This window comes from Linepithema humile, chromosome 3 (genome assembly GCF_040581485.1).
Source record: "Linepithema humile isolate Giens D197 chromosome 3, Lhum_UNIL_v1.0, whole genome shotgun sequence".
Lineage (NCBI taxonomy): Eukaryota > Metazoa > Arthropoda > Insecta > Hymenoptera > Formicidae > Linepithema > Linepithema humile.
In genome coordinates this window covers 26,097,959-26,119,082 of record NC_090130.1, presented here as the reverse complement: position 1 = coordinate 26,119,082, position 21,124 = coordinate 26,097,959, and the positions used below count along the sequence as shown (strand labels likewise).

Genomic DNA, 21,124 nt, shown 5'->3' with positions numbered 1-21,124 from the left:
TTGTATTCTTTATTAAATAAAAATTTTTAATATCGTTAAGCACTGTTTTTCAAAGATAAATAATGATATGAAAGACAATGAGAACCAAAAGCGTGGTTATCGGAATGCAAGAACTATGAACTATTATTAATTACAATATAAAGAACATTTAGCCACAATTTCGGACCCTTTTCAGCTTAAGAAAAGATAAAAAAGAAAAGTTTTTCCTTATCCTATATCTTTATATCTTAATTAATAATAGTTTATGGATTTTATGCTTTGACAACCGCGCTTTTGGTTCTTATCGTTTTCTATATCATCATCCAATTTTTTATTTAATAAAATAAAATTAAGATACTAAAGTACTAATAATTATTAAGATTGTTGAAAATTTAAATATACTAAACTTTATACATCAAAAGTATACAATATCAATATTTATTAAAAAAAGAAATGTCATATATATAAGCACTCACAGTTTTTGCTAAGTTTCACGCTAAATGTAACCATTGATTCCAAATTTTACTTGTTTAATGCACAAACTGTAATTTGACATAAAGAAGAATTGGAGAGAATCACATTTCGTTAAATGTGCAATGAAAATATAAACCATTGCTAATTTTTCAACAATTGCTACACCATCTTATTCGATGAAGAAGAAGGTATTATTATATATAATTACTTGTGTATCATATTTTTTTTGTTTTCGAGTTGCTCGCATATTATGATAATTATGTAAGATATTGTCTTGTGATTATGATAAGCAAACTTTACAATGTGGTTGTGACACTGAAATAAGATCTGTCATTTCTCAAATTTATGTATGACGTTATTTTGATTTGCAGATAAAAATATTTGCATATTATATCTACTATCATAATTTGCTTTCATACTTAATTTTTAAGATTCTTATCTTTTCATTTATAATATATTATATTATAAACTTGATTCAATATTTCATAAAAAGTTACTGCTTTTAAATCAAACTTTGATCGTTCGTTATGATGTGATAATGTTTCAAACAATGTAATTCACATTTTGTGAATATTACATTCTCATAATCATAAATATAACTCTAAAATTAATATGCAAGTAAATAACAATTATTTTAACCATCTAGTTGGAATAAAGTTCTTTTGATATTCATCAAGTGTTGTATTTATAATAAACTGACACTCGTCGAATCTCGAGCATGTTTATTGTAACGTTTATCGTTTACCGCGACAATAATAATCGACTTATATGGAGCATTTTATGACTTATATGGGGCTTATGGGAGCGTTTTAACACAACGAGAAATCTCGCGATTTCGATGCACGCAGTAACAGCCGGTGATAAAACGTTACCAGGCGTTGATGTTACGCCGTGAGTCGGCCGACCATTGCGCTTGTGTAGGAACAAAAAAAAGGAATGTTGAAATCACTTGAAAAGATTTCTATTAAATATTCATATAATTGCATATTGCTTGTCGACCTTGCCCTTCCGCTTGCGTAAGGAATACATATATCATTAATGTCCATAAAACGTTTCTCTCAGCAACTTATTTGAAAAGAAGAATTGCTTTTGAAAGAAATTGCATCTTGTAAAAAGATACGAAGATTCATCGTGAGGCGTAAAATTCAAATTGTGCAACGTCAATTATGATTTGCGAAGATAAAAATTTTTGTGTGATTTATGCGAAATCACCATCTGCATGTATAATGCGCATAAATTTATATTTGATATTACAGTCGTCAAATGCGACACGATAAATATATTATAAGATTAAATGATATATCAAATGTCATTATGTTACATTATTCCTCTAGCATTGTAATAATTTACGATAACAATCTACAGGAAGCGCGCTCTTGAGCGCTCTTTAACGATACTTAACACTATTTAATTGTCTAACAGCATTCATGATTTCGAATTGTATTATATTTATAGTCCATTCATTATTTTACGCTGCAAAAAAATTAGAATATTTTAGAATAAAATATAATTTATAAGCAATAATAATTTTGTATATTGCAAATGAGAAAAGTCTTGAAACTCTTAAAACTAATACGAATCTACAATTATAGTTTTACTGTCGATATACAATTTCTTTTAACGTTTTTCCTCAACAAGTTGCTGAGAAAAATGTATTATTATAGACTGTATTGATAATGTTAAATTTTATAAAGGTTTCTAAAACTGTATGTGTATAAATAATGCATACATCATGATACGCTGTAATATTAACAAAATAATTTGCAAATAAATCTGCTGAGTGCATCGAAAATTAAAGAAAGATACAAAGATACTTGGTCAACAAATGTATAAGAACTGAAAATTTTGTTTAATCCCCACTATCTATAAATTATTTTGATAATAATAATCTGTAGATAGATAATAGTAATAATCTGTAATAAATAATAGTAATCTTTTATCAAGAGATAAAATGTGCTTCATTTATTGCACAGATAAGTTTCTGAACAAAGATAGTCGCATTAAAACGCAAAATAAAATAAACAATAAGAATATTACCACAAAATAGTAATTCATAAAACTTATCGTCTTATTAATTGCAAATGTATCAAGATGTTAAAAAGAAGAAAAAATGTGGAAAGAAAGTAGGATCACAATGTAGGTAAAAGAATTTCAGGCTTTGCCGCGCGTTGAATAGAAATTTTTCTATACGGAAGTAATTCGGTATGCTGAGAGCCGACACGAGGTCATGTGTCGTGTAGTAAAACACACGTGTGGTAAACGCGCGTAGTGGTGAATTGTATCGAACTTCCCAAGCTCGCTCGAACGATCGGTACACGCGCTGGGTGAAAGTCTCGGGTGAGGTACGCTAAGCGTTGAAAGCATTTATGGTTCATGGTGCAAGTTTACAAACGCTTGACCCGAGTTGTTGGGGTGTTACGACAGCTACGTCGTAGCAATACAGTATATATACATTTGTGCAGTATAAAATTCGTGCAACGAGCGCAGTCCCATTCAATTTAAGTAAACCAACGATTTTACGAAAGTGTAAACTCTACGATGCGTCTCGCATTTAAAACGCGTTTTATAGATTTTAAAGGATCAGTGTAAAAATTATATACGCGAAAATAAAATTAAAAGAATAAATTTTCTAATGATTTACCAATTATGATATCCTTCTAAAAAAACAGTTGAATTTATTGACATTATTCTAAATAAGAGAAATCAATTTCGTACACGTGATGTCTTTGTCTCGCACGTGTCACGGAGCGATAAACCAAAGACCAACTTCTAAACAATTCTTGCCAACAAGCAGCCTTGTATTACTTACAATTAGCATTAGTTGCACAATCGCGATCTCGCTTCCCACTCCTTCCAATATTACCTCGATCTTACTCTGTCTTATATAATTGAAATCGAATCAAGCAATAATAATACTAGAATTTATTATACAAATGCCGCTCATGTGTGGGAAAAATTATCTATAACTGATGTGATTAATACAAGAGCCTAGTACGCATCGAATAATGCGATGATAGTATTGTTCATGGTTCTGCTTATATTCCACATAATATTTTCATTACTGGGGTTGCTATAGCATTCGCTAGTTGGACACGAGCGAGTTCTCTAACGTTGTTATCTTTACATTTGTTATGCTTGCATTAATTATTTCGCAAAGCAAAAAAAGAACGGTGTTTTTCCTGTGTGCATCCGTTATATCGTTGCTAGCGGAAGAGAAAAGGGAAATCTGATACGTCTAGAATTTTATTGCATATACTTATCACGCGAGAATGTTAAATTGTTATAACTGTTTGATGTTATTACATGTATCACGATATGCACAAATGAATTTATTAGAAAATATTAACGGATTTCTTTAAAAGATTTATAATCGGAATTAATAAACTTCAATTAAATTGTATTTTCTGAATTTATATAAATATAAAATACGAAGTTTTATAAAAGCGTTGGATAAATAAAGATCAATTTTATATATAAAACTATAAAATACTTTTTCAAAACTTCCATTTCTGCTAATAAATTTTTTAATATATTAATACTATATTAAATTTATTTAGCGTTTTAAAATATTAAATTCATTTTTTAGGTGACTGAAAATTGTATTAATATTATATAAATAGCTATGTCTTTAATGATAAAATTGATTTTGTGCAATATACTTTATCAGTTAATATAAATATCTAACATGTCACATATAAATTATAAAAATAATAGCATGTGATATAATTGGCAAAAAGATACATAAACAGTATGTTTAAAGACACAAAAATACAAATATTGTTTCTGATACAATAATTTCAAAGTTGATATCTCATTTGAGTCGTCATTTCAATCATTTATCGCTTGTTACGCATGTTCGTGAACCTAGCATATCATTTTCCAGCAGATCAAAAATAAAAGAGAGTTCTTGTCGCATGCAGTCGAGTTCTATAGTTCCTTATAGTTTTTAGTAATAGTTCTGGTGATTTTATCCAAAAAAACACCAATCGAAAAAATGATCTGCTAACTTCCCGTAGCAGATCATTTTCTAGCAGATCAAAAATAAAAGAGAGTTCTTGTCGCATGCAGTCGAGTTCTATAGTTCCTGATAGTTTTTAATGATAGTTCTGGTGATTTTATAAAAAAAAACACCGATCGAAAAAAATGATCTGCTACGGAAAGTTAGCAGATAAAAAATAGAGGACACTGAACATATATGTGATATGCTGGCCGTATATTGATAGTTCTGTTGATAATTAAAGAGTTTTCGTGTAGTTCTGAGCCAGTACATTGCTTTTCCAAAGAGTTCTGACGACTAAAATAATTAGAAAATTTTTTAACAATTATTTTACCCGAAAAACACGCATTTTTGTACATATATGTGATATGCTGGCCGCATATTGATAGTTCTGCTAAAAATTAGACAGTTCTCTTCTAGTTCTGGGCGAGTACATTGCTTTTCCAAAAAGTTCTGACGACTAAAATAATTAGAAAATTTTTTAAACAATTATTTTACCCGAAAAACACGCATTTTTGAGTATATGTGTGATATGCTGGCCGTATATTGATAGTTCTGTTAATAATTAAAGAATTTTCGTGTAGTTCTGGGCGAGTACATTGCTTTTTCAAAGAGTTCTGACGACTAAAATAATTAGAAAATTTTTTAAACAATTATTTTACCCGAAAAACACGCATTTTTGAGAATATGTGTGATATGCTGGCCGCATATTGATAGTTCTGCTAAAAATTAGACAGTTTTCTTCTAGTTCTGGGCGAGTACATTGCTTTTCCAAAGAGTTCTGACGACTAAAATAATTAGAAAATTTTTTAAACAATTAATTTACCCGAAAAACGCGCATTTTTGAGCATATGTGTGATATGCTGGCCGCATATTGATAGTTCTGCTAAAAATTAGACAGTTCTCTTCTAGTTCTGGGCGAGTACATTGCTTTTCCAAAGAGTTCTGACGACTAAAATAATTAGAAAATTTTTTAAACAATTATTTTACCCGAAAAACACGCATTTTTGAGTATATGTGTGATATGCTGGCCGTATATTGATAGTTCTGTTAATAATTAAAGAGTTTTCGTGCAGTTCTGGGCAAGTACATTGCTTTTCCAAAGAGTTCTGACGACTAAAATAATTAGAAAATTTTTTAAACAATTAATTTACCCGAAAAACACGCATTTTTGAGCATATGTGTGATATGCTGGCCGTATATTGATAGTTCTGTTAATAATTAAAGAGTTTTCGTGTAGTTCTAAGAACTAGAAGAGAACTGTCTAATTTTTAGCAGAACTATCAATATGCGGCCAGCATATCACACATATGCTCAAAAATGCGCGTTTTTCGGGTAAATTAATTGTTTAAAAAATTTTCTAATTATTTTAGTCGTCGGAACTCTTTGGAAAAGCAATGTACTTGCCCAGAACTACACGAAAACTCTTTAATTATTAACAGAACTATTAATATACGGCCAGCATATCACACATATACTCAAAAATGCGTGTTTTTCGGGTAAATTAATTGTTTAAAAAATTTTCTAATTATTTTAATCGTCAGAACTCTTTGGAAAAGCAATGTACTCGCCCAGAACTAGAAGAGAACTGTCTAATTTTTAGCAGAACTATCAATATGCGGCCAGCATATCACACATATGCTCAAAAATGCGCGTTTTTCGGGTAAATTAATTGTTTAAAAAATTTTCTAATTATTTTAGTCGTCAGAACTCTTTGGAAAAGCAATGTACTTGCCCAGAACTGCACGAAAACTCTTTAATTATTAACAGAACTATCAATATACGGCCAGCATATCACACATATACTCAAAAATGCGTGTTTTTCGGGTAAAATAATTGTTTAAAAAATTTTCTAATTATTTTAGTCGTCAGAACTCTTTGGAAAAGCAATGTACTCGCCCAGAACTAGAAGAGAACTGTCTAATTTTTAGCAGAACTATCAATATGCGGCCAGCACATATCGCACATATGCTCAAAAATGCGCGTTTTTCGGGTAGAATTAATTGTTTAAAAAAATTTTCTAATTATTTTAGTCGTCAAAACTCTTTGGAAAAAGCAATGTACTTGCCCAGAACTACACGAAAACTCTTTAATTATTAACAGAACTATTAATATACGGCCAGCATATCACACATATACTCAAAAATGCGTGTTTTTCGGGTAAATTAATTGTTTAAAAAATTTTCTAATTATTTTAATCGTCAGAACTCTTTGGAAAAGCAATGTACTCGCCCAGAACTAGAAGAGAACTGTCTAATTTTTAGCAGAACTATCAATATGCGGCCAGCATATCACACATATGCTCAAAAATGCGCGTTTTTCGGGTAAATTAATTGTTTAAAAAATTTTCTAATTATTTTAGTCGTCAGAACTCTTTGGAAAAGCAATGTACTTGCCCAGAACTGCACGAAAACTCTTTAATTATTAACAGAACTATCAATATACGGCCAGCATATCACACATATACTCAAAAATGCGTGTTTTTCGGGTAAAATAATTGTTTAAAAAATTTTCTAATTATTTTAGTCGTCAGAACTCTTTGGAAAAGCAATGTACTCGCCCAGAACTAGAAGAGAACTGTCTAATTTTTAGCAGAACTATCAATATGCGGCCAGCATATCACACATATGCTCAAAAATGCGCGTTTTTCGGGTAAATTAATTGTTTAAAAAATTTTCTAATTATTTTAGTCGTCAGAACTCTTTGGAAAAGCAATGTACTTGCCCAGAACTACACGAAAACTCTTTAATTATTAACAGAACTATTAATATACGGCCAGCATATCACACATATACTCAAAAATGCGTGTTTTTCGGGTAAAATAATTGTTTAAAAAATTTTCTAATTATTTTAGTCGTCAGAACTTTTTGGAAAAGCAATGTACTCGCCCAGAACTAGAAGAGAACTGTCTAATTTTTAGCAGAACTATCAATATGCGGCCAGCATATCATATATATGTACAAAAATGCGTGTTTTTCGGGTAAAATAATTGTTAAAAAATTTTCTAATTATTTTAGTCGTCAGAACTCTTTGGAAAAGCAATGTACTGGCTCAGAACTACACGAAAACTCTTTAATTATCAACAGAACTATCAATATACGGCCAGCATATCACATATATGTTCAGTGTCCTCTATTTTTTATCTGCTAACTTTCCGTAGCAGATCATTTTTTTCGATCGGTGTTTTTTTTTATAAAATCACCAGAACTATCTTTAAAAACTATCAGGAACTATAGAACTCGACTGCATGCGACAAGAACTCTCTTTTATTTTTGATCTGCTAGAAAATGATCTGCTACGGGAAGTTAGCAGATCATTTTTTCGATTGGTGTTTTTTTGGATAAAATCACCAGAACTATTACTAAAAACTATAAGGAACTATAGAACTCGACTGCATGCGACAAGAACTCTCTTTTATTTTTGATCTGCTGGAAAATGATATGCTAGGTTCACGAACATTTGTTACGCATTATCTGGACAACAAAGTAAGAAGAGTATATATAGGAAAAGGAATCAGCGCCATGTAACGACTTTATCTACTTTCCTCGACGTATATATATTATCTGTATGCATAACGATAGCTGGTAGAATATATTTACGTATCTTTGGCCTTTTTACGTCTTTACGAAATTTCAACGAAAGTTTGATAAAGAAATTTAGGTCTTTATGAACGTATAATAGACGTTCCCCAGATTTTTATTGACTTGTAACTTTGATTAAATTGATTTTAATGTGAAAAGTAATTTATATGTCCTCTTTTTGCAAAAGTTGCCAAACAATCGACTCACATAAAAATTGCTGACTGAGTGATACCCAGAATTACAAACATACAGTTACGTAACCCCATAGTTTATAAAATTGATAACCCAAATTTTTATATACGAACCATGTAATACAACAAATTTTTCTGAAATTTATGAAAAAAGATATCAACTATCGTAGTTCGACAGCTTTACTTCTTTGCGTGCGCTTCTCTTGGCTTGATATAAGCCTAGAAAAAGTTTGGCAAAATACTCAATTTTTTATTTTAATTGATTTTGAGAGAACATTGCACGCTTGACAATTGTAAAGATTTTAACAACTTCCTAGGATTGGACGATCAGGCTCAAGAGTAGAGAATGACCTTGCGCGACAATTTTCAACGATAAGATTATAGAGTAATTATGTATATTGTTAGAAAATGTTATTATTAGACTATTACACTTGAGAGCATTGCTTTTGAGCTTAATTGTGACTGCAATTTATTCGATATTATTTTAATATGCCAGATATATGTTTGGTTAGATAACTTGTTAAATCACACTGAAAATGATCTGAGAGAACGAAACATTGTTTCTAATTAATTTTGCAATATACAAGATTTATAGATTTAATATATAATCTGCTGTGATTCTTTTGTTCCTTTTCGCTCGTATATTGATTGTTTAAAACATGTTACAACACAGATTATATATAAAATTGCTAATTTTCGAAACACACACACTGACGTAACGGTTACCGTGTGTTGTAAGTTTCGTAAGACGTACCGAAATAAATCTCGCAACTTTCAAAATTTATTCGTAACACAAAATATGCTAGGCGCTACTAGATTGATATTCCAGGAGAGACTGTCCATTGCATACACTCGTCTCGTCAGCAACTCGGAGAAAATCGGAATTAATTTCACGGACTCGAAGGAGGTCTTCCTCTTCCACCTTGCCGTTTACGCAAGTCGCGAATCGCAGAGGTCGGTTGAAAGGCGAAAGAGTCACGCTAATCTGCACGCCAACTGTCATAATTCGATAATTGAGTACAAAATTGCGGACAGAAGGTCCGCGTTTACGTCGCGACTTGAATTCCCGCGCGACCTTCTCATAAGCGAAAATTTGCCGTTATATCGCCATCATCGTCATGGTTATCATCGTGTTGTCCCGCGCCCACTCAAAGTGGGACCCCTGGTCGACCTCCTTGTCGTACAACGGGAATATCGAAAACACGCGCAAGCTCATAAACGACGTACACTTGTCACCCGTCAAAAGTGCAGCGCTCATCTTGCTATCCCGTTAAAAAAATTTGCACAGGCACGAAATCATCGATGCTTCTCGTTTTCCCGACATTTCAGGTCAAAGGTAATGCACAAATATTTTACATCAAACGTGCAATTTTTCTAAATTTTTTGTTTTCTAAAATCTTATACCAATTTGATATATAATCAATTTAAAAAATATATATACACGAACAGTACTGAAGAAACGCATTTTTAAACTTATACGAAAAAGATATACATATAAGTATATGTAAAACTGTTTTATTTTTATTTATTGTTTTTTATTTATGTATATTATACTTGTGTAAAAAAAAGTTTTCTTGCAAAACATAACGTGTCTGCTACGTTTTCTAACGCGCATAAGAAGGTTACGCGCGGAGTATCTAACGAGCGACTCTGACAGGGGATTGATTATCGCGAGCATTATAATACTCCGGCAACAATGTGCTATTCTGTAATTTATGAGAATTGGAAAATGTACTATCATCAGAACGCTACCCACGAGTCGTGCAAGTCGTCACGACTATGAACGAAGCTAAGGAGACAACGAACACGTGGCTAGATCAACGAACTAGCATAGTGCGGCAAGCGGTTCAAAACAAGTCATAAAGATAGCAAGGCCACATTCTTGAAAATATCATACGTAACTAATTGAGATAATGATCATAGGAGCTGAATGTGTAAATTACGAAAGAATTACCGGCGCTATGTGATAAATCTTTGATAGGCTTTATCAGTTTTTCTCAACGCGCAATTAAAGATAACTAAGAAAATTTACATTTCTTTCATCTTCTTATTTACTCACAAAACTTCAACGAAAGAAATTAGAAGTTTTGATAACAAAGTTCTGATAAAATTGATAAAAACAATTTAACTAATCAAGAGGTTTGAATTAATTACAACCGTATATAATTCTCTATAAGCATAACTTGACTGCGCAAGTAAAGTTATGTACATATATACATAAATATACATGTACATTTCATATATTTTTATCTAATTTTTTATCGACACTAATTAAAATAATTACGATTGTAAAATAGCATTACCAGATTTTTCGAAAAGAAAATTAGAACTTATCAAAAAAGGATAGATGGTTGATGAAATAATGATTAAAAGATGTTAACCGTTAATCCGATCATTAACTAATATCAAGCAATGTTAGCAGTATTGTGTCCTCATTTCTAAAAAAAAAATATATTGTCTGCTATTCACTTCCTTTCCAGATGCTTCAAGCACGATACCTTTGACAAGAGTAATGCGTTAACATAACGTAACATGTTAATGTTGTACGTATACATAATGTGAAAGTACTACATTCTAATGTATGGAGGGAACAGGGTCAAGAAGACGATTAAGAGGCGCCAGGTCGTGGCACGTGAAGGAGGCGACGCGTTTCGCTTGCTCATGCGTCTCTTCATTATAACTCGCCTTTTGCCTTTTTGCCGGCCCTCGCGGCATAGTTTCGCGGTCGCGTTACGCTCCGCCGACACGGCATCGCGCTGCCACGTGCAACAGTGAACGCGTATCCGCGAGAGCGCACTCGATGGAGGGCAACGGGATGATTCGATCGAACATCTATATCACGCGAATCGATGTTTTAAAGGCGAAAGGCGTTTAGCATTAATTATTAAACAAGAGACTTAGAAATGGAGTCAGTCATTATGGAGAGAGCAACTTTGTTTTAAATTTTTATCTTTAAGAAAATACGAACAGTTGATAATATTATAATTATAGAAGCAGTGGCAAAATAAATTTTACAAAAAAACTAATTTATGTATTTTAGAAAAAAGGTTTAGTCTATAAATATTTTTAAAAAATAAATTCTTATTAAAGATATTTTTTTATACGAATGCAAATTTATATAATTTTAGAAATCAACAATTTGAAGATGCGTGCATACCAATGCGTCAAAATTTATCACAAGATTGCTAAAAGCGTGTTTATTCACACGTTTGACCATTTCGTCAGGTGGTCTCATTTACAAAAATGCACGTGCCGACATGTCTGGAGAAATAATTATATCTCATATCATAATATCTTCCATATTTTACTTTGGAATTATCACTTTTATCTCGAGATTGTCGAAATCAGAGTCATCAACTTGCAATTAGTAAGTTTTAATTTATAAATTTAAGAAAATATGAAATAAGTTTATCGAAATATCAAGCAATTTAATATTTAATATTAATTAATTTAAAAAAATATATATATATCGCATTGTAAAACCAAATATATGTAACATATATCGACATCAAATTTTTTTTAGAAAAAAAGTATAAAGAAGCTATTACATTAAAGTAAAAAAATTAAATTTTATATTAAATAATTGCATAAATCTACTCTGTATATTGTACAAAATAAAGAAAATTATGATATTACTATATATTCCATGATAGTTAAATTAAATCGGTATTGTTATAACAAAAGAATGCAAAGAAATTTATGTTGCTTTCTTAATAACAATTATTATTATTAAATATGTTATGTACGTTGAATCGCATGAGTCTTTACTCGATGCGCGATAAACTACAATGTTTTACAACGCAGATTTTGCTAATAGCTCATATACAGATATTGATCTCCTATGTACGTTAATTTCGTACTAGTAGTCGCCTCGTCGATCAATCTATTGCGATTTGGCTTGATTGCTTGGTTAGTGGCGCGACAAATATGGAATACGAACCGCAATCTCTCGCCAATCGCCCGGAGGTAAATACCGCAAAATCGAAAGATAATCATAATTTGTCTCTTTTCCACGGCCTTTTACCGCGTATCGTTAATATTTTGATGCGCATGATATTTGAAAGATTATAGAGTCTGCAATTTATTCCATTGATAATCAGCAGAAATGTGTAATGTCTCGAATAAACGATTGAACAATCAATCAAATGACAAAAAACTTCCTCAGTCTTTTTGCATTCTTTCATAACGATACCAATTTAAATAAGCTTTTTAAATCATTTTTCCCTACTTGTGCAAAAATACAGGATAAATTTATAAAATTTTCTAATGTAAAATACAATTCTTTTTATTTCAGTGCAATAATTTCTTTATATTTTTTTCTAAAAAAAGTGCAGCATGCGAAAGAAATGTTTGTGCAATCTCAAAGCTTTATTTTTTCTCGCTGATAGTTGTTTATCTATTATACGTAATGTAATTCCGTATCAAATTTATTCGTATTCTTAAGGTCAAGGCTACACATTTAGACGATTATGCGGCATTGACTCCGATATTACACGATAGAGGATGTCTCGGCGTGTCGCTTTGCGTCTCGATGAGGTCAATACACTCGTTGCATTGCGCACGCTATGAGTTCTATTATACGCTCTCCATCAGCCTAAGTACCTGCACTCGATGCATTTACGCGCGCACAAGGGGTCATCGCACATTCGTTATGGGGCTAATACATACGATAAAATCCCGCAACGACTGCATATCCAGTACAAGTGCAGTTGATAATCGCGTTTTCTCATTATTAATATCATCGTCAGAGGACAAACATTGGATTCTACATAAACTAATTTTATTAATTTGCCCCATTTTTGCACAAAATGGAGAAAAATCATTATTACTCTTTCTAGATAAAACTAATAACTTTTTTTTACTATTGATTAAAATTATAATTTATAAAAAATTAATAATTTGAGATATTACGATAAAATAGACGCGCAGCAAAGCAATATAATGTAACTGTGTAATAAAGATAAAAATTATGTAAACAGTAATAAAATATAAAATTGATGATTAAGTACTAGTCAGTTTAAATGCACAAATATTACGTCACTGACGATACTGCGCAATTTATCTCATTGCCATGTCACAAAAAAAATAGGAAAATCTGAAGTTAATTTATCAAAGCTGTCTCTATAAAAATGGAGAAAAATGTATGTAATGATACATGAATATAATAGCACTAGTCTTGCTAATGAAAATTGTCTCGCATTGTCTAGGTACTACGACAATCTTGAAAATTGACAGAATATAATGAGTAAATGAAAACTTTTGCATTCACTCGACTTCAATCTGCGTTATGCGAGGAACTTAATGCATCGCGATCTCGCGAGATGACCGTAAAAATAAAACGCAGAAATACGTCTGGGACGTATAAAACTCCGACTGCGGTTTTGCCTTTCGCTCGCAGCGCGAATTCTCCGCCGTGAAAGACGGCAATTCCCGCTCCAGTAGGAAAAGATCCATAAATTCCAATGCTGCTAATGGTCAAAGCAACGCGCTTTGGACCAAAGTGGCGTTTTACTGCGGCTGCAATTCGCGCACGTGTATGCGAAGTAATAACGCGAAGAATTGATTTTGAAATCACTTAAAAACGACAGAAAACACACTTGAACAGTGATATTTTGTACGTATATTTTCAATAATTAAATGATAAAAACTAATTGTTGATTTTTCATCAACTTAGATTGTATAAATAATGCAATTTGCATAATCTAAACATATAAAAACATACTTTTTGTGATAAACGTAGGATACAGCGTACGATATAGTATTTGATAGCATATATTTTATGCATAGAATATACATAGGTAATCAAGATTATTTCATAGCGGATCAAACTCGGAGCACAAGCGTTGTTAGCATAATAATTACTATAAAGATTACTTCGAATTTTTACTCAGAGAATTTTCCGGTTAGAGGAGACTCGTGTTATAAAGCATGCTATTTAAACAAATTATTCAGGTACAATATCTTGTATGCAATTGCAGATACGGAATAAAATGCTCAGATAATTACATACATGCATGCATAATTAAAATTTAAAACTTAGAAAAGCCTGCTAAATGAGTCTATAAAACATGAGTAATAAACAAATCCTCTCTCTTTATCCTTGCAAAAAAATCGCAAAGTATTTACATTATTAAAGCTCGCTGACGATTACAATTTGCATCAGAATTTGAGATAGAAATCTGTTTCTAATTTTATGTAATAGAAAACATTCAAAAAATTTCAATACATACATACAAAAGATCACTTAACTATATGCATGTAAATTTTGATTTTTTTAAATGTTTTTTGTATTTCACAGCACATAAAATCATAAATACAATTCTATCTCGAATTTTGTCGCAAATTATAGATCGAAAAAAATCTTTTAATGTTGCAAAGAAATTAATATTGTAAAAACTGAATTTTGACACAAGAAAATATTGCAGAGAAAAAAAGCAAGATTATTATGAATATTTATGCACGAATATTTTTAAAACAACTTCCATATGTATTTTTTTATGCATACTTCAATTTTTATTATGTTGTTTTTTTTATTTTACGATTTCTTTACAGAAATCCGACATGGTGGAAGAGGCGATCCGGTTTGGAACGCGGGTTAACGGTGATAGCGGTTTCCGGGTTTCTTTTATGCGTCGCTTTGGCGGTGGCACTTGGAATTTTGGCAGCCAACACATGCAACGTTACATCCAAGACCGGTAAGAGCATTTACTTTTATAGCGACCTGCAGTACAACACGAATCGCTCGTGCACGCGCGTTGCAAGTGCACTGCTTGAGAAGAAACAAAACTCACACTCTTCTCTTTCCCCAAGATTTATGTTAAAGCTGAAAAAAAACCTAATACATGCAGCTTTGAATTAATTGCCTGAATCTTTCATTCCAGAAATTATAAATAAAAGATACTGAATATGAATTATGTTACACGCATTTGAAATGATACGCAATAAGATATGCATAGGACGAATCACCAGAAACAAAACATCTCAATATCTTTCTTAAGTTTGAAGGTACAAAAAGAAAATGTAGAACAGAATTTAAATGATTTTAAACATCTCTCTAATAATCTAAGATTTAATGCAAAGAAATAATAATTCAATAATAATAAATAATAATGTAATTAAAATAAAAAATATTCCGTTCCTCTTATTTCGCAGAATAGAACTGTAATCCTAATATAATCAAAAAGATAGGAGCATATGTAGATTGCATTTATATTCTTTATCTATGTCCACGAAAGTCTATCGCCGTATGACATTTCGTATGCAGGATCTGTTTATCTCGGAACGAATAAAGCTATCTTTTCAAACTTTGCATTTAAAACTTCGCGACATTTTTCGGTACAATCATGGAAAAAATATAAAAAATTTTAATTTTTCTCCTTGATATCTTCATAATCTCAAAAAAAAAAAAAAAAAAAAAAAAAAATTATTTAACCCTTTCAATTTATGCAACGTAATTTGTAAATCCGAGCCTGTACATGCAAAATATCATGCATATAGTATGCATACGCGACAATTTGCATCTCGTGTTGCGACAAAGACATTACTTCACCTCAAGCAATTACATTAATTGTTAATGCATGGAACGAAATTGCTAGTAACGAACAAGAAGTGATAGCAACCGCAAACTTGTACAGTAACTTATGCAATAAACAACTTGCAACGAAACGTATGAATCGGCTCATCAGACATTCCTACTTTTAACTCTGCACAATAAATATGAAAGTCTTACGATATGTTAAATAATTAATTAAACATAACAATTTATAAACATCTACAAAAATATTTATCGACGATAATTTCTGATTAAAATTTTATTTAAATAGCAAGAGTTTTTTCTGTGCTTGTTAGTGCAAATTACTTTATTTATAATCCGATAAATTATTTATTTATAACCTGATAAAGTTCTTGTATCAAAATAAAATGCGCAATAAAAGATATCCTAAAGAGGCTAAACTTATCTTTATGTTGCAAAAATGTTAATAGAAATTTTAATAACACTTAAATCATACATTTAATCATTGTTTGATTTAATTGCTATTAAACCTATCATCGAGATTATTTTACACGATATGCACAAACCTGTGCATCGCGTTTTTCTTCAATGTCTTTGAGGAAGTATGATATGTGCATTTTAACGGCCCATGCGACAAGCGGCGATTACATTTACGATCAAAACCGTTCGCGGTAACGGTATGTGTCCGCGCCGTAAAAATTTTTAACTGTGCGAAAGTAAGGCGCGGAATTGCACCGCCGTCATCGTAAATTTTATTTCCTCGTTGGCGCCTTATATGCGTTTCGTATCGAAGTATTTCACCGACTCGTTAAACACGTGCGTGTAAGAAAGAATATGACGTTTCAAAAACAGTCCCGCTTTATTTAATTATCAACGTGTTCATCTTGTTATCAGATGTAAAGCAATGAAATACAAACTAAAGAATAAAAACTTGTTAGAAAAGAGTTTGAATTAAAATTTAATTTAAAAAAAGCAAGAGAATCAATATTTTATATCCAAAATATTTTCTGCGTAAAAAAAACATGTAAATAAATATATTAATTAAAGAGTTTTATAAATAAAAAAGTTTAAATTATTATTAGCTTAATTAAAAAAAATTTTGTTTTATTAAAAAGCAATCAAATTACTTGTGAAAATAAATTTAAATAAAATTAATTTTGCAATATTTGCTTTTTTAAATTAATTTCACATTAATATAATCGGTGATTAATATGAACGTGATATTTTTGTTGAAATAGGGACGTGTGTCTCTTAAAAAAGTGAATCATAATTCTTTAAGAAAAGTACAATTTCATATGACGTCAACGAAAGAATGACACACTTTGATATTTCTAGTGAACAAACTTTGTGTTGCGAGTTCTCACCCGCGGTGCGTGCCGTTTACACTAGTAACAAGCGGTTATACGCGTAATCGCGCCAGTTTACAATGTGCGCACCCCTATTGCTAATATATTTTCGTCGCGCGTCAGTTTGATTCGCAAATTGAATTTGCATAGTCGCACTGACGCATCCAAGATATTTTCGGAGAATATTTAAAAAAAGCCGACAGAATATATGGTACTTGGCGTACGGTGGTTTGACGTAGGCATTGCGCTTTCCCACGTGAACACGTAATGATTACATACGTAATCCAACGAGGAGAGTAATAATAGATGAAGCAACACGCGCGTTTACACAAATACATTTAGATCAAGAGAAAGTCGTGATATGTATACAATTATTCCAGTCTATGAATTTTCTTGTCTATTATTATAGTTAGGAGATAAATTTTTAATAATTAAGTCCTTTTAAATGTGATATAATTAAATGTAGTTATGTTGCAGAGTGAAGATAGATTAAATAAATTATTTATTATTATGCAATACAAGTTGATTTTGCAGAACTATACTTTGCCAACGCAAAAAGATTTCTTCTTTTGCTTCTTTTTTGAAAAATACATTATTTTATTTTTTTGAGAAGTTTTATATTTTATATTTTTTTAGATAGAATAGAATTGATGACCTAATTACAGTAATGTAGACACGCACGGTTATTATACTTTTTAGTTGCCTGAGAAAGAAATTATTTAGCTATTAAATTTTGCTATGTATGCAATTTACGTTTTATCGCAGCTTATATAACCCGATGCTTTGCATATACTAATTTATCGCTATTACGCATTTTTTTTCACACCTGCAACCGCACCTGCATCCGCACGAGAACAGATCCTGTTAATCTAGAGATGCTACCATCCACAGCCGAAGCGTTAAGCGGATCAGAAGCGTCGAAAGGTGTTCACGTCTTTCAAAAAAGTGCGGAGTGCGATGATACATGTTTAACACCTGGATGTGTTTACACAGGTGAGTAAAATATGTGGCAAAACTGAAATTTCCTATCTAAATATATAGAACTTTTTGAGACATATATATTGTATAATTTCACTTTTTAATAATATCCAATTATAGAAATTTAAACTAGAACTTTATTTTGTATATAAAGAAATTGAATATATATATATTCAATATTGAATTTATATTTATAGCGTACATATTGGATTGATTACAGAAAGTTTGATTCGGATTCTTCCATAAAAATAAAAGGCAAAAATTCGAAAGAACTTTCTATGATCAACCTAATACATTAATATTTAAAGATTCTTTTTCGAATTTTGTTGTAGAAATTATTATACAAGATATATGTATATGTTTGATAGTTTATTTTTTCGATAATGTTTATTTTGTGTAATTTTAATCATCGGACATTTTACCAGCAAATACAAGCTCTTTTTATCCCTACAAAAATTGCTCTTTTTAATAATTATAAAAGTGTCAGAAAATATATATTGCTTTTAATACTTTTGGCATAAATTTCAAATATTAAATTTTTTTATAAATCACGCCATGCAAAAATTAACAAATCTCAACTTTGCCTGGAGATATTGAGTTGTACTAATCTCTGCGCAACGCGCACACGCTGCAGCCTCGCAAGTATTGAAGAATATGGATCGTGATGTGGAGCCCTGCGATGACTTTTACAAATTCGCCTGCGGCGGCTTCCTCGAATCGACTATTATACCTGACGACAAAACCAGCGTGAATTCGTTCTCTATCATCATCGATAATCTCGCAGAACAATTACGGGCCAGTATTGAACAAGAGAGTCCTCCAAACGAACCGAGGCCATTTAGGCTCGCCAAAGATTTCTACAAGGCCTGCATGAATAAAAGTAAGCATGATTTGTATAAGTCGCGAGATGACCTTATCGCAAATTGCCAACCTCGAAGAATGCAATGAATCTAACAGTCTGTAGCGAAATTGTAAATTATTGAGGAAAAAATCTTGTAATAATTCAATCAAATCGAATATCCCTTACATTTTATAATTACAAAATTTATTTTATAATATAATATTCATAAAATTGATAGTTAAATCGAAAAGTTTTTTCTGTTAGCTACAAGTCTGCTATTTTTTTTTAGCCGCTATCGAAGAACGAGGCTTGCAGCCATTACTGGATAACCTGAAGAAACTCGGCGGCTGGCCAGTTTTAGATGCTGAACGATGGAGCGAGGGCGATTTTACTTGGAAAGATTCTGTTTACAAATTTCGCAAATTGGGCTATTCCGTTGATTACTTTATCGACTTTGGTGTCAGCGTGGATTTGAAGAACAACTCAAGACGTTTAATCGATGTAAGCATACAACGATTACAAAAAAAGACTACTGAAACAAATTATGGGCTTTTGTTTTCAACTAAACATGAAGATTTATTTTACCAAATTAATGCCAAATTTATTAAATTGATTATCTTTACAGCTTGATCAAGCAGCTCTCGGTCTTTCTCGTGAATATCTATCAAAAGGCTTTAACGAGAAAATCGTTCAGGCATATTACAACTACATGGTAGACATTGCTGTAATTCTCGGAGCCAATTCAAGCCGAGCTCGCACTGAATTGAAGGAGTCACTTGAATTCGAAATCAAGCTCGCGAATGTAAGTTATCTTTCGCCATTAATTGACGTCAATAATTTTTTTTAACTTATACGTAAACTTTTAAAAAGTAAATGCTTTTTAAATTAAATTTAAATAAGTTTTCAAATTACAATGCTTTGTTTAAGACGTAAAATATTACAAAAATATGAATCTACATTAATCAATATATGTGTTAATTAGTGTTGCAATGATCAAAAAAATGTTACGTGATATTCGTTGACTAAACGGATAAATATGCGCGCAGATCTCTTTGCCCAATGAGAAACGACGCAACGTGACTCTTCTCTACAACCCCAAGACCGTAGACGAGCTGTCCGCGGCGTATCCTAGCATCCCATGGTGGGAATACTTCAATACCATTCTCGCACCGAACGCGCAGCTAGATCGAAACGAGATAGTTATCGTGAACGTGCCCAGCTATCTAAAAGACTTCGAACGGTTGATCACGAGTACGCCGAAGAGGGTACAGGCGAATTATGCGCTTTGGAGAGCAGCCGCCGCATCAGTTAGCTATCTGACGGACGATATCCGGAAGAGACAGTTGAAGTATACGATGGAGTTAAACGGCAAGACGGAGAGGGAGCCGAGATGGAAAGAATGTATGGATATCGTTTCTAGTAGTTTGGGAATTAGCGTCGGCTCGATGTACGTGAGAAAATATTTCAAGGAGAACGCGAAAAAGACCGCACTCGAAATGGTCGGTGATATCAGAGAAGAGTTCACGAAGATTTTGAAGAAGGTGAGAAAATACGCGAGCTTGAACTTGAAATTGCAAAGCGCGAGAGATCGAAATCTCGTGATTGATTTTTTTATCTAGAAATTGGAATCAGAAAAATGGAAGTCTTAGTATCCCTTTAACCGTAAATTAAAGTCTTAAAAATATGTAAATCTTAATACACGTTTCTTCATCAACAAATTAAGATCTTGCAAATGGAACTTATTTGTTATTAAGAAAAAAAAAAGATACGTGAAAAAACATCAATTCTTGACATTTTTAACATTTATGCGCGCTTTTAGGTGGAATGGATGGATGAGAAGACTAGAGCCAACGCTTTAGAAAAAGCAGCTGATATGACGTCACATATCGCTTATCCAGATGAATTGTTAGACGACAAGAAACTTGATGAATTTTACGAGGGACTCGAATTGAATTCTTCTGATTATGTAGGAAGCATCTTGAACCTGACTATTTTCGGAACAAACTTTTCATTCGGTAGACTGAGGAAGCCAGTGAACAAAACTGAATGGATAACTCATGCAAGACCGGCTGTCGTGAATGCGTTCTATTCGTCAATCGAGAACAGTATTCGTAAGTATTAAATATAAGCAATCTATTATATCAGTGAATAAATACGAAGCACACATAATTATTGTTTTTGTAGCTGAGTCATGTATGTCTTATCAGGCAAACAGAATTATCAT

At 31.8% G+C, this 21,124-nt stretch overlaps 2 protein-coding genes across 5 annotated transcripts in view; one reads left to right on the top strand and one right to left on the bottom strand.

Moving 5' to 3' along the window:
• Positions 1 to 21,124, bottom strand: part of Pde9 (phosphodiesterase 9) — a 191,068-nt gene that overhangs the window by 165,709 nt on the left and 4,235 nt on the right. The gene's annotated exons all lie outside the window — the stretch shown is intronic.
• The window catches only part of Nep2 (Neprilysin 2), a 37,029-nt gene that overhangs the window by 12,544 nt on the left and 3,361 nt on the right, over positions 1 to 21,124 (top strand). For 3 of the 4 annotated variants that reach the window (XM_012369114.2, XM_067351564.1, XM_012369116.2), the window contains exons 2-8: positions 14,775 to 14,917; positions 17,940 to 18,074; positions 18,694 to 18,939; positions 19,190 to 19,401; positions 19,526 to 19,702; positions 19,947 to 20,441; positions 20,720 to 21,011. In XM_012369114.2, the coding sequence (XP_012224537.1) occupies positions 14,775 to 14,917; positions 17,940 to 18,074; positions 18,694 to 18,939; positions 19,190 to 19,401; positions 19,526 to 19,702; positions 19,947 to 20,441; positions 20,720 to 21,011 (1,700 nt within the window). The remainder of the gene's footprint in view (positions 1 to 14,774; positions 14,918 to 17,939; positions 18,075 to 18,693; positions 18,940 to 19,189; positions 19,402 to 19,525; positions 19,703 to 19,946; positions 20,442 to 20,719; positions 21,012 to 21,124) is intronic. The other variant, XM_012369115.2, reaches the window with a different exon arrangement.